The sequence below is a fragment of the Heteronotia binoei genome, chromosome 4, assembly GCF_032191835.1.
Source record: "Heteronotia binoei isolate CCM8104 ecotype False Entrance Well chromosome 4, APGP_CSIRO_Hbin_v1, whole genome shotgun sequence".
Lineage (NCBI taxonomy): Eukaryota > Metazoa > Chordata > Lepidosauria > Squamata > Gekkonidae > Heteronotia > Heteronotia binoei.
Window position 1 is genome coordinate 6,020,475 of NC_083226.1, and position 25,241 is coordinate 6,045,715.

A 25,241-nucleotide genomic window follows, 5' to 3' on the forward strand; every position below is an offset into this window, starting at 1 on the left:
AAAGTCTTTGGGCTGTCACTTGTAGGAGGGCAGGGAGCTGATCCTGTTGGCAACAGAGGAGAGGACTCACAATTATGAGGAAGGTACCAGCTGGATAGCAGGAAAAACTTTTTTTACAGTTAAGAGTTGTTCAATGAGAGAATGAAGAGGTAACAAGTTAGTGGGCCTCTCTGGTGGTAGAATGGCCAGTGCTACTTCCAACAGCAGGCGGTAGATTTCAGCTTTGAATCGTGTTCATCACGTTTGCAGCTGAGCAGTTTTTGACAAGGGCAGGTGTTTCAAAGCACAAGCATCCTGGAGAGAGGTGGCAAGACTTCTCCGTACTTAAAAAAAAAGTTTTCCATTGGAAGAAAAAAACCCTGGCAATAGCTAGTGAAATGTGGCATTTTCTACACTAAACACCAAGTTTGGGGGGATTTAAAAACTTTTCAAGCAGATATGTTGCCGAAGGTTTTCACGGTCGGAGTCCATTGGCTGCTGTAGATTTCCCGGCCTGTGTGGCCGTTGTCTTGGCCTTGTGAGACCTGATGTTTGCCAGCAACTGCGACAGGCATCCTCAGAGATGTAACCCAGAAAACTGAAGTGGGTCAACTCCTTCTCAGTTTGACCCAGCAAGAACTCCAGTTTTCTGGGTTACACCTCTGCCAGTCACGGTGCCAAGACCACAGCCACCCAGCCTGGAAAATCTACAACAACCAATTTTCAAATAGACTTTTAAAAATATTTCATCATCATTATTCCAGTAAACTACGAGGTATCGACTGCAGAGATTGACAGCAGAGGCGTCAATAAATATGCACCAGTGGGACCATTCCAGGCCTGGGGGGGGGGGGGAGGCTGGCGGACTTCCCAGCACACCCCTCCCGTCCTCTGCCCACCACCAGGCACTTATGGCTTCCTTCCTTCCTTCCCTCCCACTCACCTGCCTGTGGGTCCTTCCCATGGCCTCTGCTCACAGCCGCCTGCAGTCCTTTCCCCGGGGGCACCAGGCAGTGCAACATCAGGAAGGGATCCCCTGCAGCAGCCCCACCTGAGTGGATGCTGATACTGGCCCTGTGCACCAGCCTCTTGTCAGAAGCTGTTTTCCCGTGCTCATGACCAAGACCATCTAAAACAGCTTAGATGACCAGCCTCCCATTGACAAAAAGACTTCAGCAGCATCTGAATCACTTGTGTGTTGCATGTGGACCCTTTCCTGCATTTTAGATATTTATCATTCTATCTTGGATGTTAGCAGACTATAATATGTGCCATTTATGACTGCCTCGTGTCTATGTTTGCTGTTGTGTGCTTTGGCTATTCTTCAGAGCCAGATTGGTGTAGTGGTTAAGTGTGTGGACTCTATCTGGGAGAACCGGGTTTGATTCCCCACTCCTCCACTTGCAGCTGCTGGAATGGCCTTGGGTCAGCCATAGCTCTTGCAGAGTTGTCCTTGAAAGGGTAGCTTCTTGGGAGAGCTCTCTCAGCCCCACCTACCTCACAGGGTGTCTGTTGTGGGGGAGGAAGGGAAAGGAGATTGTGAGCCGCTCTGAGACTCTTCGGAATGGAGGGCAGGATATAAATCCAGTATCTTTTTCTTCTTTTTAACTCATTCACTACTACTTCTATTTTTTTTTGTACACATTGCTTCATTTGTCCCTTAATGATGGTGCTCTTTTTTTTACTGTTCCTTCCCTAAAAAGATAAAGGTAGTCCCCTGTGCAAGCACCAGTCGTTTCCGACTCTGGAGTGACATCACATCACGTTTTCACAGCAGACTTTTTACGGGGTGGTTTGCCATTGCCTTCCCCAGTCATCTACACTTTCACCCAGCAAGCTGGGTACTCATTTTATCAACCTCGGAAGGATGGAAGGCTGAGTCAACCTTGAGCTGGCTACCTGAATCAGCTTCCGCTGGGATCCAACTCAGGTCATGAGCAGAGTTTGACTGCAGTACTACAGCTTTACCACTCTGTGCTACGGGGCTCTTCTTTTCCTTCTCTACCTTCTGGTTATTTTGTACTTCCTTATTTTGTTTGGGAGGGGGAGGGTTTAGTCATTGCAATACAAGACCAGAAGGCTCTGATGAAGAAGAAGAAGATATTGGATTTATATCCCGCCCTCCACTCCGAAGAGTCTCAGAGTGGCTCACAATCTCCTTTACCTTCCTCCCCCACAACAGACACCCTGTGAGGTGGGTGGGGCTGGAGAGGGCTCTCACAGCAGCTGCCCTTTCAAGGACAGAGTCTCAGAGCGGCTCACAATCTTCTTTACCTTCTCCCCCACAACAGACACCCTGTGAGGTGGGTGGGGCTGGAGAGGGCTCTCACAGCAGCTGCCCTTTCAAGGACAGAGTCTCAGAGCGGCTCACAATCTCCTTTACCTTCCTCCCCCACAACAGACACCCTGTGAGGTGGGTGGGACTGGAGAGGGCTCTCACAGCAGCTGCCTTTTCAAGGACAGTCTCAGAGTGACTCACAATCTCCTTTACCTTCCTCCCCCACAACAAACACCCTGTGAGGTGGGTGGGGCTGGAGAGGCTCTCACAGCAGCTGTCCTTTCAAGGACAACCTCTGCCAGAGCTATGGCTGCCCCAAGGCTATGCTAGCAGGTGGAAGTGGAGGAGTGTGGAATCAAACCCGGATCTCCCAGATAAGAGTCCACACACTTAACCAGTACACCAAACTGGCTCTCTCTGATGAAGTGCAGCGGCAATAAAACAGCTGGCGCCCACTCCAACACAAGACTACGTTTTCCTATTTTGGATCCTTAATAAGGTAATATTTCACTCCACTGGATTGTACACTGCCTTAATTGATGTTTGTTTAGCGCTTAATGGGAGAAATTGAGTCAGAACACCTAACTCCAGAGAGCTGAGCACAACATTTCTAGGTTGTCAATGAAAAAGTACAGGGAATACCTTCCCCACCTTCGCCTAAATAAAAAGAGTAGGGGAGAGAGTACTTGACAGCCTTGGAGACATCGAAGCCAGATCTCCCCAACATGGTATCCCGGGCACCACAGAGCACACTGACACCTTTTCTGATGCCTGCCAAGTGGGTGGGGCTTTTGCCCAGGCGTGCTTCTGATTGACTACTGGAGATTTTATTGGCTGTATGGATTATTTTAAACGTTGCTTCGGCAGCAGCTGCCACCACAGCACAAGGATCTGCACGGAGTGATTGAAAGTTACCTGTGGCAGCCATCTTGTGGCCGGCTCAGCCTAATGGGGAAGCCATTTTGTGGTTGTGCCTTAGGGCTGTCAAGTCCAATTCAAGAAATATCTGGGGACTTTGCGGTGGAAGCAGGAGACCTGGGGGTGGAGCCAGGAGCAAGGGGGTGACAACCATAACTAAACTCCAAATGGAGTTCTGGCCATCACATTTCAAGAGGCCGCACACCTTTTTAAATGCCTTCCCTCCACAGGAATAATGAAAGATAGGAGCTCTATCTTTGGGGCTCACAGAATTGGATCCCGTGATCCAATTTCTTTGAAACTTGGAGGGTGTTTTGAGGAGAGGCATCAGATGCTATGCTGAAAATTTGGTGACTCTACATCAAAAAGAAGCCCCCCCCCTCCTTGAGCCTTGGCCTTACAGTGGCTCTCCTCTTTCCTGGAAGGTCGGGGACAAAGGGTCGCAGTTGGGGGGGGAGCTGTCCCAGAGGTGCACACTCGACTGTGGTGTACCCCAAGGGGCGGTCCTCTCCCCGATGTTATTTAACATCTATATGCGGCCTCTTGCCCAGATTGCCCGAAGGCACGGGCTAGGGTGTCACCAGTACGCTGATGACACCCAGCTCTACCTACTGATGGACGGCCAGCCGACCTGCGCCCCGGAAAATCTAGATCGGGCATTACATGCCGTGGCTGAGTGGCTCAGGCTGAGCGGGCTGAAGCTTAATCCTGCGAAGACAGAGGTCCTTTGCTTGGGCCGCGGCCCGGGAGGGGGAATCCCCCTACCAGCCTTTGACGGTGCGCCGCTGGTAGCAGCGGACAGGGTCAGGAGCTTGGGGGTGCTATTGGAGCCGTCCTTAAAGATGGAGGCTCAGATAGCAACCGCTGCCAAGTCCGCGTTTTTTCACCTTAGGCGGGCAAGGCAGTTGGCCCCCTTCCTGGAGCGCGACGACCTAGCAACAGTGATCCATGCTACGGTCACCTCGAGGTTGGACTACTGTAATGCCCTCTACATGGGGCTGCCCTGTCACGAACTCGGAAATTGCAGCTGGTGCAGAATGCCGCGGCCCGGCTGTTACTGGGTCTCCCAAAGTGGGGACACATTCAGCCGGGTCTTCGGACCCTGCACTGGCTTCCAGTGATATACCGAGTCCGGTACAAGGTGCTGGTTATCACCTTTAAAGCCCTATATGGCTTGGGACCTGTCTACCTGAAGGACCGTCTTTCCCCGCATGTTCCCCAGAGAGTACTGAGGTCGGGAACACAAAATCTCCTTACTGTCCCTGGGCCGAAAGAAGCCCGCTTGAAATCCACCAGAGAAAGGGCTTTCTCTGTTATGGCCCCTACATGGTGGAATCAGTTGCCGGAAGAGGTGAGGGCCCTGCGGGACCTTGTTCAGTTCCGCAGGGCCTGTAAGACGACCCTCTTCCGGCTAGCCTATACCTAGCTTGAGAACTTAATGCAACTTGCCAGAGTTCTTTATATATATTTCGAATATTTATTAATATTTATGGTTTTATCTGTTTTATCTGTTTTAAATGTTTATTCCCTTATATGTTTAAATATTGCTTAATTTTATGCTGGATCTATTGTTGGAAGCCGCCCTGAGCCACCCGTGGGAAGGGCGGGATATAAATTCTAAATAAATAAATAAAAAATAAATAAATAAAATACCCATGAAGCCTGCTTTGGTGGGGAGGGCGGGATATAAATCAAAAACTGTTTCTTATGGTTTTATGTTCATTACACACATGACCATGTAAGCTGCCCTGAGCCCGCTTCGGCGGGGAGGGCGGGGTATAAATGGAATTAAATAAATAAAATGGATGGGATCAGTCGCCATACAGAATAATGGAGTGCCCAGCAAACATTCCTCCCCACCCCACTTTCTGAAGACCCTGAAGCAGGGGGGGGGGCCTCCAAACTGGGGGATCCCCTGTCTCCACCTGGGGATTGGCAACCCTATTGTGCCTACCACACTGCATCAGAGTTCCAAAAGTGCCTCAAGGCTCAAAAAGGTTGGGAACCCCAATCCAAGCTTTCATTAACTGTTGGGCTGTTTTCAGAAGGTTAAAACAAAACAAAACAAGCCTAGAGGGGTTTCCCCCCCGCCCCAAATATCTGAAGAAGTGAGCAGGGGCTCACAAAAGCTCCTACCCTGCCATCAATTTTGTACGTCTTTGTGATCCTGGACACTTGCTCTTTTCTACTGACCTATCTAAAGTCCAAGCAACCCCAAAGGCAAACCTCTAGCAAGAAAAAGTTCCCATCTGAAGGTGTTCTGGAAGCCTTTCTGTCGGTGACAGCAGAAGCAAGAAGAGATCATCCGATAATTCAATTATTAGCTATAGCTGGGCTGTTTTTGCTTCAGAATAAATATAATAAAGACAGCAGGAAGAGCTCCTTCAAATGCAACATGGCCAGACTCCAACAGTGCAGTGTGGCACAAGAACACTCTTTGGACAAGACCATCTGTCCCAGGCCTCTTCGAGATGCACTCTACCCTGCCAAAATCTTATTTGTCTCTAGGATGCTACAGGACTCAGATCTGATTGGTCAATGGCTCTGAATGCGCTGCTTTTGAAGAGCATATCCAATTACAGAATGCTCACTGCAGCCCTCTGTCCTATGCAGTCTGGGTGTTTTGCAGTCCAAGTACAGCCCTATTACAAGTGGTAGTGACCCCTCAAGCTTTACCAGGGGTGTCAAACATGCAGCCTGAGGGCCGGATCAGGCCCCCAGAGAGATCCTGTCAGGCTCACAACAACTCACTGTCATCTGCTTTCTTTTCTCTCTCTTGCTTCCCTCTGCATCACAGCTTGCTTTGCCAGGCTTGCTCAATCGCACAGGAGCTACAGAGCAAAGCTGGCCATTGGCTGACCAGCATATGAAGTTTATCTCTCCACTACCTGGCCTTACATTTTATGACACACACGGCCCCGCCCAACAAGGTCTCATTTACGTCAGATCCGGCCCTCATAACAAATGAGTTTGACGCTCTGCTTTATCCCTCACTCTATCTGCTTCACATTTGGGAGGCATGCAATCTTTCAAAGAGTGTAGATGTAAAAAATATCATTGCCCAGTCAAACTGAAGCACTTTCATTCTTCCCATGATCTTGACAGCTCAGGCTAAAATGTTTCACACGGAACTTCACAGGGCATAAAACTGCTTAATGTTGGACAGATCAAACCCCAAAATGTATAAACAGCCCAAACTTCAGCAGAATCATCCAAGTGCCTGAAGTGGTGGCCATTTGTTTATATAAACACCAAGGACCATCATATCTTTATTCACAAGTCATTGCAATTTCTTCTCAGTCCAATTCACAATTGCACCAACAGTTTCACAGACATTAGAAGAGCTCTGCTGGATCAGACCAGGGAGGGTCCATCTAGTCCAGCCAACTGTCTCATACAGTGGTCAGCCAGTTCCTTTGGAGGGCCAACAACAGGGCATGGAGCCTGAGGCCTTCGTAAGAACATCAGAAGAGCCCTGCTGGATCAGACTAGTGAGGATCCATCTAGTCCAGCCTCCTGCCCCACACAGTGGCCAACCAGTTCCTCTGGAGAGCCAACAACAAAGCATAGTGCCCATGGCCTTCATTAGAACATTAGAAGAGCCCTGCTGGATCAGACCAGTGGTCCATCTAGTCCAGCCTCCTACCTCACACAGCAGCCAACCAGTTCCTCTGGAGGGCCAACAACAGGGCAGAAAGGCTGAGGCCTTCATAAGAACATCCGAAGAGCCCTGCCAACCAGTTCCTCTGGAGGGCCAACAACAGAGCATAGAAGCCAAGGCCTTTCAATGGCATTGCCTTCTGGCTCTGGGATTCAGAGGCTTAGTGTCTCTGAATGTGAAGGTTCCCCTCTGCCTCCATGGCCATTGATACATTTATCCACCATGAATCTACTTAATTCCCTTTTACAGCTGTTTATTCCTGTAGCCATCAAAACATCCTCTGGCAACGAATCCCACATTTTAAGCATTTCTTGTTTGTCTTGAATCTCCTGCCCATCAGCTTCCTCGGATGCCCTTGAGTTCTAGTCATTTGGGAGAAAAAGAAAAATTTCTCTTGATCAGCTCTCTGCACCCTGAGCATAACTTTATAAACCTTGATCATGTCCTCCCCTCAGTTGTCTCTTTCCTAAACTCAAAAGTCCTGACTATTTGGCCTTTCCTCACAGGGCAGGTGCTCCAACCCCCTAATCTTTCCTCACAGCACTTTCCTCTGCACTTTTCCCAGCTCCGTGAGATTCTTTTTGGGACACAGTGACCAGAACTGAACACAGTATTCCATATGAGGTCACACTCAAGGGTGGAATTCTAGCAGGAGCTCCTTTGCATATTAGGCCACACTCCCTTGATATAGCCAATCCTCCTGGAGTTTACAAAAAAGAGCCCTGTAAACTCTTGGAGGATTGGCTATACCAGGGTGTGTGGCTTAATATGTAAAGGAGCTCCTGCTAGAATTCCCCCCCTGGTCATGCCATAGAGGGGCCTAACGATATCGGTCTTTTTATTCTCAATCCTTTTCCTAATAATAACATAACATAACAATTTTATTTATATCCCGCCCTCCCCGCCGAAGTAGGCTCAGGGCGGCTCACAACAAAATTCCATACATTAGTTATACAAAAAAATTTAAACAACTACATTAACAGTTTAATTAAAATTCTGATTAAAATCTAAAATTAATAAAATAGTATAATATGATATGGTAGTGCTATTTTCCGATGGCAAGTCCCCTAGTCCCCTAACAGAGTTTGCCTTTTTCACCACTGTAGGACACTGCGCTGACCAGGGCTTTTTTTGTAGCAGGAACTCCTTTGCATATTAGGCCACACCCTCCTGATGTAGCCAATCTTCCAAGAGCTTACATTATGCCCTGTACTAAGAGCCCTGTAAGCTCTTGGAGAATTGGCTACATCGGGGAGGCGTGGCCTAATATGCAAACAAAAAAAGCCCTGGGGTTGACCCTTTCATTGAGTTCTCTACTATAACGCCAAGATTTTTTCCCCTCTCAGTCTCGGCAAGTTCCAAATTAATTTATACTTGAAGTTGGGATTTTTCGTCCCAATGTGATATGGACATGATATGATTGTTAATTGCATATGTTTTACTATTACAGTACCCAAACCAGCACCCTTCTATGTAGTCCAGAAGAATATGTTTGGTTATTTTACCCGTCCTACGTCCTGCGCCACTCCCTGATGTGACCATGAAGGAGCTTATCAGATCAGTTTTATGAGGTATTGCTGGGATTCTCAGGGCCAAAGGAGACACGAGGGTAAATGCAAATATACCACAGAAAATAACCCATCCTTCCCAAAAGTGTTGGTGTGATGGCCGCTGGCTCTTGCTCGGCATTACTAGCAGAGAAACATGGCAAGTTCTGCTATCACAAGGTGAAGTTGTATGAAATGTTTCAGATGGAAAAAAAGAGGGGGGGACAAATGCACGGGGGGGGGCACAAACAGCTACTTTCGCCCTCCTGAAATACACAACATGATTCATAAAAGATCTCTCATTCTCCTAAATCCCTAAACTATTCTGTATTTTCCTCCTTTAATATGGGGAGGAATCTATCCAAATTATTACTGCAAGAACAGAATTTATGTAATGTATTCAGACTATGAAAACACAGGAACTACTTCCCTCCATTTCCCATCTCGAAATATCAGAAATAATTCTACGACAAAAGATCTTCCCCCCAACGCCTTTCAGAATCAGTTCAGAAAAGCTTTGCTTTATTTTAAAACCCCAACTCCAGCCTTCCGTCTCTTATTGCAAACTGGTGACAAGTACAAAACTTTGAGCTGAAATAGATGAATGAAGCAATTTAAAGTCCTGTAACTGACGGGGTTGGGGGAGGAGGAGGAAAGAGGAAATGTATTTGAATACTCACTTTGACGAATCTATGAAGTATATTACAAGAGCACCAATACTAAGAGCGAAGACTAAGACAACCTGCAAAAGAGAAAGAAGAGAAAAAAAGAACGGCAATCACTTAACAGGCAACAGGTAAGTCATTTATTGTTAACTTTTAAAACAGAGAGAAAGCAGCAAAAAAAATTCCAGAGCTCTGTCTTAACTGCCTTCCGCAAACCAACAACAGGCCTTGAAGTGTTTGACTTTACTGAGGCATCAGGTGAGTAATATATGCATTCAGAGGCACTCTAGGATGCTACCATGCCCAAGGCAATAAAATCCAGATGACAAACCATTTGGTGGTAAAAATTTAGTACCTGATGACATAATTGGCAATATGCTGTTCTTTAATAATCTGCCTCACACAGGCTGACCCAGAATGCAACATGTTCGTATTAACATCCTGGCCCTGAAATCTTCAGGAATGGCTTTGCTGCCCAACCACCTTTTTTCAAGAATAAAGCTTGTGGTGCCATTGGTAGGGTTGCCAGCCTCCAGGTGGTGGCTGGAGATCTCCTGGATTTACCATTGATTGCCAAGTGACAGAGATCAACTCACCTGGGGAAAATGGTCACCTTGGAAGGCAGACTCCAAGGTAACAAACCCCAAGTCCCTCCCCCTCTCCAAGCCCCTCCCTCTTCAGGCTCCATCCCCCAAATTCCCAAGGATTTCCCAACCTGCAGGTTAGGGTTGCCAGGTCCAACTCAGGAAATATCTGGGGACTCTGAGGGTGGAGCCAGGAGACTTTGGGGGTGGAGCCATGATCAAGGTTGTGACAAGCATGATTGGACTCCAAAGAGAGTTCTGGCCATCACATTTAAAGGGACTACTTGCCAGTTTGGTGTAGTGGTTAAGCGTGCGGACTCTTATCTAGGAGAACCGGGTTCGATTCTCCACTCCTCCACTTGCACCTGCTGGAATGGCCTTGGGTCAGCCATAGCTCTCGCAGAGTTGTCCTTGAAAGGGCAGCTGCTGCAAGAGCTCTCTCAGCCCCACCTACCTCACAGAGTGTCTGTTGTGGAGGGGGAGGTAAACAGATTGTAGGCTGCTCTGAGTCTCTGAGCTTCAGAGTATAGGGAGGGGATATAAATCTAATATCATCTTCTTCTTTTAAATGCCTTCCTTCCATTAGAAATAATAATAATTTTGTGCTACAGTTCTTACTCCCACCTGGGCAAGAAGAATCCAAGAGCTCTCCCTTTCCAAATGAATTGAAATGTTCTCCTCGGAAACCATATGCTGATAAATGAATGTTAATTCTCAGAGGTGTTATAGTGGCAATAAACTTTTTATTTAAAAAAAGTTCCAACTATGGTAGCTGTTGCTGTATTGCCCGGAGGTTACAACGAAGATGAGAAATCATGCTAATTACAAGACAGAAGTACAAAGACTGTCCTAACCCAGCACAGATTGTGCTCCAATGCACACAAAAGAACGAAATAAAATCACAACAAATCAATTCTGGGGAAAACAGGAATATTGCATGGAAAGAAACAGTAGAAAATGGATTAACAATGATGGCATAATGATGGCTGGCGGAGAGGATACTTGAAGGTGGTGGCAGAGCATCTGCTTGGCATGTGGAAGGTCCCAGGTTCAATCCCGGGAATCTCCAGTCTACTAGATGTGGCAGGAGGTGATGTGAAAAACCTCCACCTGAGACCTTGGAGAGCCGCTGTCAGTCCGAATAGCGGGGTTGCCAAGTGTTACCTTGGCTGTAGTTTGTGACTTCGGAGGCATTGCATCAGTGGGTGAGGATGTTGTGTGACATCCTTGATGTGATGATGTCACCTCAAAGTGACATCACTGGGCAGGAGATGTTGTGCAGGGGACATTCTGGTGTTTGGGCAAACTCTGTGGCTTTTTCGGCCTCAAAACCATAGAGTTTGCCCAAGAAGAAGAGGATATTGGATTTACGTCCTGCCCTTCACCCTGAATCTCAGAGTCTCAGAGCAGTCACAATCTCCTTTACCTTCCTCCCCCACAACAGACACCCCGTGAAGTAGGTGGGGCTGAGAGAGCTCTGACAGAACCTGCTCTTTCAAGGACAGCTCTGCGAGAGCTATGGCTGGCCCAAGGCCATTCCAACAGCTGCAAGTGGAGGAATGGGGAATCAAACCTGGTACAAGTTTGCACACTTAACCACTACACCAAATACCAGAGCATGTGCATGTCCCTGACATGATGGTGACAATTCCGGGTGATGTCACGGTGTCAGGGACATCACAAGATGGTGTCCCTATTTGGGGGTGGGGCTTCCCCTGCCAGCCAGCTGGCCAGCAGCAGTCTTAAGCCCCCAAAACTGGGGTTTCCCCCGGCACCACTGGGGGACTGGCAACACTACTGAGTAGACAATACTGAGTTTGATGGACCAAGGGTCTGATCCAGTATAAGGCAGCTTCATGTGACCATCTCCTCCCATGCTGTTCCAGTCCCATAACTAACACCCTCTTTGCAAGCCCTGTTCTCCAAGGCCCTTGATTTCAGAGGCATGGTGGGTAGTAACCAGTGGCAGGGCTTTTTCAGTGGTGGCACCATTCCTGCAGAATAAACTTCCCTGTGACACTTGCCTGGTGCTTATGCTACCCTCTTTTAGGCATCAAGGCAAAAAAAAAAAAAAGGTTTTTTTAAGCCAGTCTTTTAATTAAGGGGCTGATCTTTTAACAGCTCTTTTTTATGAAGTGTGTCTCTGGCCTGAAAACTGTTAAATTTGTTTTAAATTGTTCAGTGTGAGGAAGAAAGAAAACTTCATGCTTTAACCCCCACTTGTTTTTGCTAATCAAAACGGCCTTCTTGGCCACTAACAATTTAAAGAATGAAAGCATGTCCTTTGCAAACATACCCCCTTTGCCCAATTAAAATGCTAACAGAAAACTGGAGACCTGGTTCGGATTAGTGAAAAAAAGCAAAGGGTTAAATCCATGTCTCCCTTTGCTGCACAGCCCCAAGGCAAACTGTGGCTGCAAACTGTGGCTGTGGCTGCATATCCTCAGAGGCGTGAACAGTAAAAGGTCTGCTTTAAACATTCTGAAGAAATAACCCAAGAAGAAATTTTTGATTTTTCTTGCTTAACAAAATGGTTTCCTTTCTGACTCATTAAAAGGTACAACAGCATGTGGAACAAATGGTCCCATGTGTTTATGGCAAGCTGTAGCTTAACAAAGAAGCCCCATGGCACAGAGTGGGAAAGCCGCAGTACAGCAGTCCAAGCTCTCTGCTGCTCACAACCTAAGTTCGATTCCGGCAGAAGCTGGGTTCAGGTAGCTGGCTCGAGGTTGACTCGGCCTTCCATCCTTCCGAGGTCAGTAAAATGAGCACCCAGCTTGCTGGGGGGGGGGGGACTGTAGATGATTGGGAAAGGCAATGGCAAGCCACCCCGTAGAAAGTCTGCCACGAAAACGTCATGATGCGACATTACCCCAGAGTCGGAAACAACTGGTGCTTGCACAGGGAACTACCTTTACCTTTTTTACAGCTTAACAATCTACAACAATTTCTACTCTACCTGCACAGCCTCCTTTTGGGGGGGCGGGAGGGGAGAGTAACTGAAAACACTGTAACCATGTGAGGGAAACTGCTTTCCACAAACAACATCCCCACATGAAGAAGAAATCCCACGGGTTCTGTTTTCAAGCAATTACCACACCAATATTGAGATACACCAATTCAGGTTCCGTTTTCTTTCCCAAAGGGTTCAGGAAATCAAAACAATACAGGACCGCAGTCCCACTCTGAATTTACATCTCTTGGCCAAATCTCTCTGTTCAATTAAGTGCCCTTCCTTGATACAGACACTTTTGATCATCCTGTGCATACAAGCTAGAGCATCATATATGGAGCTGCTCGTTTTATCTTTCCAACAGAAGGCTAAGGCAGAGCAAGTGGAATACGGACAAGGCAGAGGTGATGCTGGCTAGGAAGCTGCTGTCCCAGAGGGGCTGATGTTAGCTTTTTCAGAAGAGCTTGAAGGTACTCATGGAACCTGCCTTGCTGTTTGAAAAGCAGGTTGGCACGGCATCCAGGAACACTTTCTGTCAGCAGCATCTGATTCACCAACTCCCTTGCTACCCGCACTCAGCCAATCCGATCCATGCTTCTGTAACATCACATCCTGATTATTGCAACAGACTCTTCACCCTTGAAGACAACCCAGAAACCACAACTGCTCCAGAATGCAGCAACCTGACTATTGCCATGGGGCTAGCTGCTAGAAAAAAAAAATGTTGTCCACTTTGAAGAAGAAGAAGAAGAAGATATTGGATTTATATCACACCCTCCACTCCAAAGAGTCTCAGAGCGGCTCACAATCTCCTTTCCCTTCCTCCCCCACAACAGACACCCTGTGAGGTAGATGAAGATATTGGATTTATATCCCGCCCTCCACTCCGAAGAGTCTCAGAGCGGCTCACAATCTCCTTTCCCTTCCTCCCCCACAACAGACACCCTGTGAGGTGGGTAGGGCTGAGAGAGCTCTCGCGGAAGCTGCCCTTTCAAGGCCAGAGTCTCAGAGCGGCTCACAATCTCCTTTACCTTCCTCCCACACAACAGACACCCTGTGAGGTGGGTGGGGCTGGAAAGGGCTCTCACAGCAGCTGCCCTTTCAAGGACAGAGTCTCAGAACGGCCTACAATCTCCTTTACCTTCCTCCCCCACAACAGACACCCTGTGAGGTGGGTGCGGCTGGAGAGGGCTCTCACAGCAGCTGCCCTTTCAAGGACAACCTCTGCCAGAGCTATGGCTGACCCAAGGCCATGCTAGCAGGTACAAATGGAGGAGTGGGGAATCAAACCCGGTTCTCCCAGATAAGAGTCCCTGCACTTAACCACTATGCCAAACTGGCTCTCCAGTTTGAAAAAGCAACAGTGGCTGCCAGTCCGTTTCCAAGTTCAATTCAAAGTGCTGGTTGTGCCATTTAAAGCCCTTCACCATCTGGAACCCTCAATATTTGAAGGATTGTCTCCTTCCCATATGTCCGTGTGCCACCTACAGTCATAGGGCAGCAATCAGCCATGGTTCCGGGGTCCGGAGACCAAGTCCTATGAAAAAAGGCTGAAGGAGCTGGGGATGTTTAGCCTGGAGAGGAGACAGCTGAGAGGTGATATGATCACCAGCTTCAAGTCCTTGAAGGGCTGTCATATAGAGGATAGTGTGTAATTGTTTTCTGTGGCCCCAGAAGGTAGGACCAGAACCAATGGGTTGAAATTAAATCAAAAGAGTTTCCGGCTCAACATTAGGAAGAACTTCCTGACCGTTAGAGCGATTCCTCAGTGGAACAGTCTTCCTCGGGAGGTGGTGGGCTCTCCTTCCTTGGAGGTTTTTAAACAGAGGCTAGATGGCCATCTGACAGCAATGAAGATCCTGTGAATTTAGGGGGAGGTGTTTGTGAGTTTCCTGCATTGTGCAGGGGGTTGGACTAGATGACCCTGGAGGTCCCTTTCAACTCTATGACTCTATGATCTGTTGGCTCTCCCACTGTCATAACCTTGAATAATTTTTATTGGAAAGAACAGTCCCGTTGATTTCAGCACAGCTGACCTGTCAATCTGAGTGATGAAGGATTGTGGCTTTCAGAATTCTGGTCAGATTGCCAGAGATCAGTCTTGCTAAGAAATGACGAACCAACCTCTCCAAGGAAACAAAGGGCTTGGAAGCTCAGTTCTCTGAACCATCATTCTGCTGTATAATCGCACTTTCTGAAGTGTGGATAACAGTTATTATATATGGTACAGCGAAGCTCTGTGGAGACGCAGTCCCCTGAAAAGCTAATTAGGCCTCGCATTATTTGGTTTTTGTCTAACGAGAGAAAAGCATTAATTCTTTGGTGTGTGACTTTTCTGCACTCTGCGTATTGGCCAACTTGAAATGAGTTGTGAGGCTGCTCATAGAATCCAAATCACCAACAGATTCAGCTGTCTTCATATCAAGATTTGTATCCTCATTAGAGCCCTTTCACTCTAAATTCTACACCCTCCCCCCTTGAATAATGCTTGACTAATCATTTCGATAGGGAAGGCTGTTCTTGCAAAATCTAAAGCAGCCATGCAGTCCTAAGGAACAAGTTATATAGCAAGGGGGAAGGCATGCATCCCACAGAAATGATCCACACATCCAGGGGTCGTTTTGTAGGAAAATAGGTGCTGGAGCTCAACAGGGATTGTTATGCAGCTGCACATACTATTCAATGGAGAAGGTGGGGAGGATGAGGTGGAACTCTCAGAAAGGTTCAGGAACTGCGCTGCTGTGAGCTCCCGCTGAATCTGAGGCCTGCACTAGGCTTCCCAATCCCCAGATCCCAGAGGGGGATCCCCCGGTTTTACAGGCTCCCCCCCCCTCCCCCAGCCAGCTGGCCGGTGGGGAAAGCCCCACCCCCACAGCCATCATGCACCTCCATGAACGATTCCCATAGGGAATGATGAGGAATTGATCCACGGGTATCGGGGGCTCTGGGGGGGCTGTTTTTTGAGATAGAGGCACCAAATTTTCAGTATAGCATCTAGTGCCTCTCCCCAAAATACCTCCCAAGTTTCAAAAAGATTGGACCAGGGGGTCCAATTCTATGAGCCCCAAAAGAAGGTGCCCCTATCCTTCATTACTTCCTATGGAAGGAAGGCATTTGAAAATTTGTGCAGTCCCTTTAAATGTGATGGCCAGAACTCCCTTGAAGTTCAATTATGCTTGCCACACCCTTGCTCTCGGCTCCACCCCCAATGTCTCCTGGCTCCACCCCCAAAGACTCCTGGCTCCACCCCCAAAGTCCCCAGATATTTCTTAAATTGGACTTGGCAACCCTAGCCTGCACACAGCACAATGGTTGAGACGCTGACCCCACCCACCATTTTACTCATTTGCCCCTTTAAAGCCTGGGACCCCCTACCACCACCACCACCACCACCAGGACACAGTCCAATACTGGAAATACACAAGAAAAGTCCTTCCACTTGAAAAGGAGTCCCCGGTTCAGTTCCTGAGGAGACCATGGGGTGGTAAAATTTCACAACGTCTTGTACAGTAGTCTTAGGAACACAGCAAACACCAGGTCAACACTTCACCCAAGTTCACAGCAAGTATCAACTTATGAAGACTTCCACAAGTCACACTAAAAATGGCTATGTCCCTGACCAACATGGCAGTTCAAGCCTCAGCTTTGAAAATAAGGAATAAACGTAGCTATTCCGAGAGCATTTTCATTGGCCTGTCAGCCCACACACAGTAGCCGCTCACACACACAAATGACCAACATTTCTTAAGCTTCCCCATCTGCTCACCTGAAGATAATTCTTAGTTGCTATGGGTGACTAGTCAAGTGGATATTTATAGAGCCTTCCTGGGACTGCATTAGTGCAGTTGACGTTCTGCTTCCAACATAGAGATCCTGTTGCCCCCCACCCCAACCAAGCAAGACATCTGAGGGGTACATAAAGGAAGCTTAAAATTAGAAATAAACAAAGGGTGTAGGTTTAATTATGTAGTTCGTATAGTACTAGCGTCATCTGCCGAAAAGGCTAACTACTTCAGTACTACTGCAAATCACTGAAACGAGAAAAATGCTTTTCATGACTAATATGTTAAAGAAACAGCTTGAAAATTTGTATTCAGACAAGAGAAACTGCATGATTCTATGTATTTTACATTGACATTTCTTGTGCTGCTTACTTGGTAGAAAGTTTCACTGAACTCTTGGGGGGGGGTCATTTATAAATGAACATGGCGAAGATTATACTGCAGAAATGCAGGCTGCTGTTTAACAAACTAATTTGTAAAAAAGAAAAACCTGAAATTTTTAAACTTGGAAGTCCCAATTTATTTGGAAATGCTGAGTGAACACTCAGTGTTCAAAGTGTTCATAATTTTGTGAGCACCACTGTTGAATGCTGAAAAATATTCAGCAAGCAATTTGTAAGCGTTCAAGGAATCTACTGTCCCCATCAAGAAATCCCTAAAGAAATCCCTAAATTATCAGAAAAAGGTACAGGGGGGATGTTACGCTCTAAACACTGCTCAAAACGTGGCTGGATGATCATTTGTTGGAGATGCTTTAGGCTGATCCTGCATAGAGCAGGGGTTTGGACTAGATGGTCCGTATGGCCCCTTCCAACTCTATGATCCATTTTAATTTATGAGCAAATCGCCAATGCATGCATATGGGGTGATCAACCACAAAAAAGAAATGCACATTCCACACAGGAAAGTTTCATTTTTGAGCACATTATCTGCAAAGACTGCGTGTCATGTAAAACCTTTGTTGAGTGCACAGACAGCTATTTCTATATTTTTCACAATCATTTATGTCTGCAGCTTCCTAAAGACCTTACAAAAGGGGAATCATATCTTTCTGCTCTCAAACACATCCCCCCCTTCCGGTCTTCGACAGTTGGATGCCCCCTCCCTAAATTATAATCATTTGTGAGCCAAGTGATATGTGAAGGACACAAATCTCTACAGGAAAGAAAATGGGGGAAATTAACTGCAGGAAATATGATTGCTGCACTGGTTTCCTTTGCAAAGCCAGGTAATTAAGCACATTTAGATTCCTTTCTGAGGATCAAAAGAGGCACATTTGAAGCCTTCAAAGAGCAGGATCACTAGGGAGGCAGGAAGATCTTCTGCAACCATCTACAGAAAAATCAATGTCAGTGAAGTGACTGAAAAACAAGAAGAGGCAGAAGAACAAAAAAACCCCAAAATGACCGAACAGGAGATCTGCAAACACCACTTCACAAGACCTGTATTCGTCTGATTGTAGTATGAAGTGTATTAAACTGAGAAACAGAAAAAATTAAGATCATAACTGAACCTGGATATGCAAATCATTCTAACTTCTCAGACCTAGAATATTCTGGACTCTTATCTGCAATATTGAAACAGTTCTCCTTTTTGTCTTTTGTTTTTAAAGACAAAATTTGGCATAATAACTAAGAGAGTGTTGGGCAAGGATCGGAGAGGCCAAGGTCAAATCCCCTCTCAGCCCTGTGGAAAGCTCACAGGGTAACCTTAGACTACACTTGCAGTCTAGCCAACCTCACAAGGCAGTTGTGAAAATTAAAAGAAGGACATGAACATATGAAGCTGCCTTCTACTGAATCAGACCTTGGTCCATCGAAGTCAGTACTGTCTACTCAGACTGGCAGCAGCTCTCCAGGGTCTCTCAAGCTGAGGATTTTCATGCCTACTTGCCTGGACCCTTTTTAACTGGAAATGCCGGGAATTGAACCTGGGACCTTCTGCTTACCAAGTAGATGCTCTACCACTGAGCCACAATTCCTCCCCTAGGAGAGGAGAATTATATAGGCTGCTTTGGGTCCCCACAGGAGAAAAGGCTAGGGTATAAACACAAACAACAATATACCACAATGCAACAAAATGTATTCGCACCTGAAAAGCATTCAATAGAAATGGAATACAGAGACAGATGTGAAAGATATGAAGTCAGCAAGGCTGGAATGTGTTTTTATTTTTTGTTTGAATTGTTATAACATTGTTATTTAAAAAAAAAATAGAAAATCAATAAAAATATTTTTTAAAGGAAATTGTACATAACCCCGTGATGTCTGGAATCCACTTGCCATCTCTATGAAGAAAAAGAAGAAGACTGTAGATTTATACCCCAGAGTCTCAGAGTGGCTTACAATCTCCTTTATCTTCTACCCCCACAAGAGACACCCTGTGGGGTGGGTGGGGCTGAGAGAGCTCTCCCAGAAGCTTCCCTTTCAAGAACAACTCCTGCAAGAGCTATGGCTGACCGAAGGCCAGCCCAGCAGCTGCAAGTGGAGGAGTGGGTAATCGAACTCCGTTCTCCCAGATAAGAGTCTGCACACTTAACCATTACGCCAAACTGAGACTCATTGAGTTCTCTGTGAAAAACAAAATTAAACATACTTCTTAATCAGCTCAGTTCTCCAGCCTCAGTCTGTACTAGGTCCACCAATCTCATTGTATTTTTTTTTTTAGCAAAATAATATGAACACCGTCCTTTCTGACATATGATGTAACACACTGATCGTATGTTACGTAATGGAAATATAGTATGTTAATTATCCTGACCATCCTCCAAACCTTACATATCATAGACAGATAAGGGAATTTCTTCCAAAGATTTTTTTTTTGCTTCTATAATTTAATGGCCACTATTATATCAAAATGCCCTAATATGGATAGTTCATGATATCCCGATCTCACCAGATCTTGGAAGCTAAGCAGTACTTGCATGAGAGACCACCCAAGGGAGTCCACAATTGCTGTGCAGAGTCACGCAATAGCAAACCACCTCTGAGCACTTCTTACCTTGATAGCCCAGGCTAGCCCAATCTAATCAGATCTCGAAAGATAAGCAGGGTCCGCTCTGGATGGGAGGCCACCAACAATGTCCAGGATCACTATGCAGCAAGGCCAGGCAATGGCAAACTACTTCTGTCCTTTCCACTTTCCATCACTGCTGTATTAAAAGACCACTTCTATCTGTGATCCATTTACAAGCCCTTCAACTAGCCGAGCAACCCTCCCTGTGGAATTGGGGGCACCTTGATTTGTGGAATTGGGGGCACCTTGGACTCATGATTTCCTCCTTCCAGGAAGAAGTTTGGGTCTAATGGCACCTTTAAGACCAACAAAGTTTAATTCTGGTTATAAAAATATTAAGACTGTCATAGAATTATAGAATCCTAGAGTTGGAAGGGACCTCCAGGGTCATCTAGTTCAACCCCCTGCACAAAGCAGGAAACTCACAAACACCTCCTCCTAAATTCACAGGGTCTTCATTGCTGTCAGATGGCCATCTAGCCTCTGTTGAAAAACCTCCAAGGAAGGAGAGCCCACCACCTCCCGAGGAAGCCTGTTCCACTGAGGAATCGCTCTAACGGACAGGAAGTTCTTCCTCATGTTGAGCCGGAAACTCTTTTGATTTAATTTCAACCCACTGGTTCTGGTCCTACCTTCTGGGGCCAAAGAAAACAATTCCACACCATCCTCTACAGGGCAGCCCTTCAAGTGCTTGAAGATGGTGATCCTATCACCTCTCAGCCGCCTCCTCTCCAGGCGCCTCCTCTCTTATGGCATTCTTAACTGTTGCTCATATGTGCCACTGGTTTACCTGGACAGCACACTGCACACTTTGGCTGTTGCTTTTTTCCTCTCAGGCATCTTGGACTCTTTTAAAAGGGCATAAAAATCACACATAACTCTTGGCACATAGGCTCTGATCCTACACCTACCTTGATCAATTCTGGACCATGTGGTGAGGCATGCAATAAGACACTGGATGCAATAGGTATGCCCTTGATTAGGACTAAAGGCTCTGGAATAAGAGGCCCCAAGAATATCTTTAAGCCTTTGTCCCTTCATTAAATTTCCTTGTGGTCCAGCACTGTTCTATTTTATTGTATTCTGTATTATAAACCAATCTGCGCACTTACTTTTCTGACCTCTGAAGAAGACCATTCCAGGTTGAAACGCGTCAGGTCAAGTTGAGTGGGTTCCCATTGTGGTTTTATGATTGTACAAAGGATAGAAGCTAATGATAGGCCCCTAAATGGTTTTAGTTTCCTATAGTAAATACATGTATGTTTGCTTATGATTTATTATACAGTTTGCTGTTTGGCCCTTTCATTGCATATTAATCTTTTAGGTTTCTTACTCCAGTTTTTGAATTAAGCTTTTCCCCCCCCTCATTGTCGTTTCTTTTTCATAAAAATCCTTCTCACCACCTCAGAATAGCCTCTTTATATTAAGGCAGCCTTGCAAATAAGCACTGGAGGATATAATTTTACTCTACCCTGCTTAAAGTAGCTGCAAATGATTGCAGGGTGGTGGTGACCACACGAAACCGAAATAGCAAACATTAGATTGCTACGGCATTGAACTAATCAAGGGAGAGGGGGCTCATTAAGAATAGCAAAGCTGCTGGTGCAGCAGTTCAATCAAAGGCCTTTGAAGGTCAGCTGGAGCAGGCCATTCTGCTATGTGGCTTTTTTTGTCCTGTCTGCTCTATCCACAGTATAAAGATAATTGTGATGCTCTGGGGCTGCCAAGTTCCTCCACCAGCGGAGTGATGTTCTAGGATTTGTAGTAAAACTCTATGGTACCATAGCGTTTTACAACAAATCCTATAGTGTCCATGGCACAACGTGCCCAGCATGATGACATCATCACACATGACACATCACACAGCATTGGGGCTGTTTGAGGGCGGGGATCCTCTCCCAGCAGCCTGCTCTGTGCCAGAGGGTTGTGGGGCACCGAACCGGGGATCTCCTGCCCCCATTGGGAGCTTTCAACCTTATTGTGCTCTGGTTGGTCTGGTACTTTGGCTTACTCCTACTTTCTGTGCAACTCTTGGGTTGCCAACGTCTAAGTGGAACCTGGAGATCTCCCAGCATTACACCTGATCTCCAGACTAGAGAGATCAGTTCCCCCAGGAGTTACAACTGATCGTTCCCCAGAATTACAACTGAACTCCACACTGGAGAGATCAGATCCCCTGGAGAAAATGGCTGCCTTGGAAGGATGACTCCATCTATAGCAGTAAAACCTGCTGAGGCCCCTCCCTTCCCCAAACCCTGTCATTTCCTGGATCCACCACATATCTCCACAAATTTGGCAACCCAGAATTGGCAACCCTGTCAGGGTTTTGGTCCGCCCCCCCACCACATTGTAATGGGCCAACACAGCAGTACTGGCTCCCAGTGTTCCCTCTTAGCTGCAGAGTCTTGTGAGAAAAATTCTACTTTGTGAGCTACCAGCATTAAAGTTGTGAGCTGCTGCATCAATTAGTGTGTTCTGGGGTCATCCTTTCTGAGCTAAGACAAAAATGTGTGAGCTGCAGGGTAAAAAAATGTGTGAGCTGGCTCATAGGGTTGCCAAGTCCAATTTAAGAAATATCTGGGGACTTTGGGGGTGGAGCCAGGAGACTTTGGGGGTGGAGCCAGAAGACATTAGAGGTGGAGCCAAGATCAAGGCTGTGACAAGCATAATTGAACTCCAAGGGAGTTCTGGCCATCACATTTAAAGGGACGGCACACCTTTTCAATCCCTTCCTTCCATAGGAAATAATGAAGGATAGGGGCACCTTCTTTTGGGGCTCATAGAATAGGACCCCCTGGTCCAATCATTTTGAAACTTGGGGGATATTTTGGGGAGAGGCACAAGATGCTGTACTGAAAAGTTTGAGCCTCTACCTCAAAAAACAGCCCCCCAGAGCCCCAGATACCCGCGGATCAATTCTCCATTATTTTCTATGGGAATAAATCTCCATAGGGAATAACAGAGTTCCCAGCAGACATTTCCCTCCCCTCCCCCCGCTTTCTGACGACCCTGAAGCGGGGGGAGGGCCTCCAAACCGGGGGATCCCCTGCCCCCACCTGGGGGTTGGCAACCCTACTGGCTCACCCTAACTCAGAAGGAACACTGCTTGCTCCCCGTTCCTGGTTCCAGAGTCCCGAATGATTATGGAACTTTGCCCCACCCACAGCTGCCCCTCCCTCTTTCCTGTGATGTGGACAAGGAAAGAGGATTCATAGTTTTGGAGACATGTCCCAGTCAGTCCCAGTTCAACTGGACAAGTGCGCTCTCACTGTCCTAGAGAAGAGGGTGGGCTTGGCCAGTCCCTCAGTGTCGCACACGGCTTGTTCGGCTCTAAGATAGCTTCTCCTCGGATCCAGGGAAATCTCCCAAGGTCTGTATAGGTCCAGGCTAGGCCATGTATACCCAGAAATAAGTTTCCATTCTCTATCCTCACCCCATGACCTACAATTCATTTATTTATTTCATTAAGTTTCTCAACCTGCCAACCTGCAAGCAGGCTCAGAGCAGTGCACAACAAGTTCATACAAAAATACATTAAAAGAATCTAAAATACCAAACCACCAAACCTACAATCTACAGGGTGCCGTAGTGCCACCTCCATTTATTCCTCAAGGGAACGAGGTTGCAGCCTGGCCTGGCCTGGCATTCCTGCTTTTCATGAGAGCTCTAGCAACCAGCCCTGTCCCTTCTGTCAGGTCTACAACTACCTTCAATAATAACAGCTCTCCATTTCATTAGGATTAGTGTTTATTGTAAGACAGGATAGTACCACTGGCAAGGAAAGGAAAGGTCCCCTGTGCAAGCACCAGTCGTTTCCGACTCTGGGGTGACGTTCCTTTCACAACATTTTCACGGCAGACTATTGACGGAGTGGTTTGCCACTGCCTTCCCCAGTCATCTACACTTCCCCCCCCCCCCCAGCAAGCTGGGTGCTCATTTTACCGACCTCAGAAGGATGGAAGGCTGAGTCAACCTCGAGCCGGCTACCTGAAAACCCAGCTTCCACCGGGGATCGAATTCAGGTTGTGAGCAGAGCTTAGGACTGCAGCTTTAACACTGCACCACAGGGCTCTTCTCAACAATTAAAGTGGGTTGCAAGTGCGTGAATATATATCAACCGTTACATGTGTGCCTAACTTTCTGGCGCAAAATAAGTTCAAAACCTTAGATCATCACAAGGCAGACATTCTCACACTATGAACTTTGTTAGCACAACATTCTAACAGATAGTGACCTTGAGAGACAGAGAAGGCCCAAATACCTCCATTTTCCCAGCAGCATAGCAGGTGTTTCAGAACAGCGCAGAGATAGAATACAGCATTAACATGGCAAGGGAACTTGATATCCTCCACCATGCTCCAAAACATAACACCAGGGCATGGCCAGGTTGTCCCCATAACTGACTGGGGCTGTCCTCTTCTCTCACCAAGCACCGTTAGGAGCTGCCCCTGCCCTTCCCAGTACAATTGGTCTCCTGATGACGAAGATCCGTTCCCCTGGAGAAAATGGCTGCTTTGGAGGATGGAATCCTAGAATCATAAGAGTTGAAAGGGATCTCCAGGGTCATCTAGTCCAGCCCCCTGCACAACACAGAAAATTCACAAATACCTCCCCCTAAATTCACAGGATCTTCATCACTGTCAGATGGCCATCTAGCCTCCAGGGAAGGAGAGCCCACCACCTCCCGAGGAAGCCTGTTCCACTGAGGAATCGCTCTAACGGACAGGAAGTTCTTCCTAATGTTGAGCCGGAAACTCTTTTGATTTAATTTCAACCCATTGGTTCTGGTCCAACCTTCTGGGGCCACAGAAAACAATTCCACCCCATCCTCTAGATGACAGCCCTTCAAGTGCTTGAAGATGGTGATCATATCACCTCTCAGCCGCCTCCTCTCCAGGCTAAACATGCCCAGCTCCTTCAACCTTTCCTCATATGACTTGATCTCCAGACTCCTCACCATCTTTGTCGCCCTCTTCTGGACCCGTTCCAGCTTGTCTATATCCTTCTTAAAATGTGGTGCCCAAAACTGAACAGTGAACACAATACCCCAAGGTGAGGACTTACCAGAGCAGAGTAAAGCGATACCATCACTTCACGTGATCTGGACACTAGACTTCTGTTGATACGGCCCAGAATTGCATTTGTCTTTTTAGCCACCACATCACACTATTGACTCATGTTCAGCATATGATCCACTAAGACCCCTAGATCCTTTTCACACATACTACTGCTAAGACAAGTCTCCCCCATCCTATAACCATGCATTGGATTATTCCTACCTAAATGCAGAACTTTACATTTATCCATGTTAAGATTTATTTTATTGGTTTTAGCCCAGTTTTCCAGCCTGTCTAGGTCATCCTGTATGCCGTTCCTGTCTTCTACTGCAGGGGTGGCCAACGGTAGCTCTCCAGATGTTTTTTTGCCTACAACTCCCATCAGCCCCAGCCATTGGCCATGCTGGCTGGGGCTGATGGGAGTTTTAGGCAAAAAACATGTGGAGAGCTACCATTGGCCACCCCTGTGTATTTGCAACCCCTCCCAATTTAATAAGCATTCCCTCTATTCCTTCATCCAAATCATTGACAAAGATGTTGAACAAAACAGGTCCCAGGACAGATCCTTGAGACACTCCACTTGTCACTCCTCTCCAAGAGGATGAGGAATCTACATCCTTATACCTCCCTGAGGTCCCCCCACTCCCCAAGCCCTCCCAGTCCCAGGCTCCTCCCCACAAATCTCTAGGCACTTCTCAACCCAGACCTGAGTGCAAAGTCCCATCCGGAGTCTCAAGGTCAACTCTAACTTCCAAATACTGTTTGCAGCTCTCGTCCTTTCCCCTGTTTTAGGTAGAAAGCA

The 25,241-nt window shown here is 46.8% G+C and overlaps 1 protein-coding gene across 10 annotated transcripts in view; it reads right to left on the reverse strand.

Moving 5' to 3' along the window:
* KCNMA1 (potassium calcium-activated channel subfamily M alpha 1) overlaps positions 1-25,241 on the reverse strand; it is an 866,219-nt gene that overhangs the window by 490,013 nt on the left and 350,965 nt on the right. For all 10 annotated transcript variants that reach the window (XR_009555312.1, XM_060236723.1, XM_060236715.1 and 7 more), the window contains exon 3: positions 9,064-9,125. Coding sequence is in view for 9 of the 10 variants with exons in the window: in XM_060236723.1 (XP_060092706.1) it covers positions 9,064-9,125 (62 nt within the window). In the remaining variant the exon portion in view is untranslated. The remainder of the gene's footprint in view (positions 1-9,063; positions 9,126-25,241) is intronic.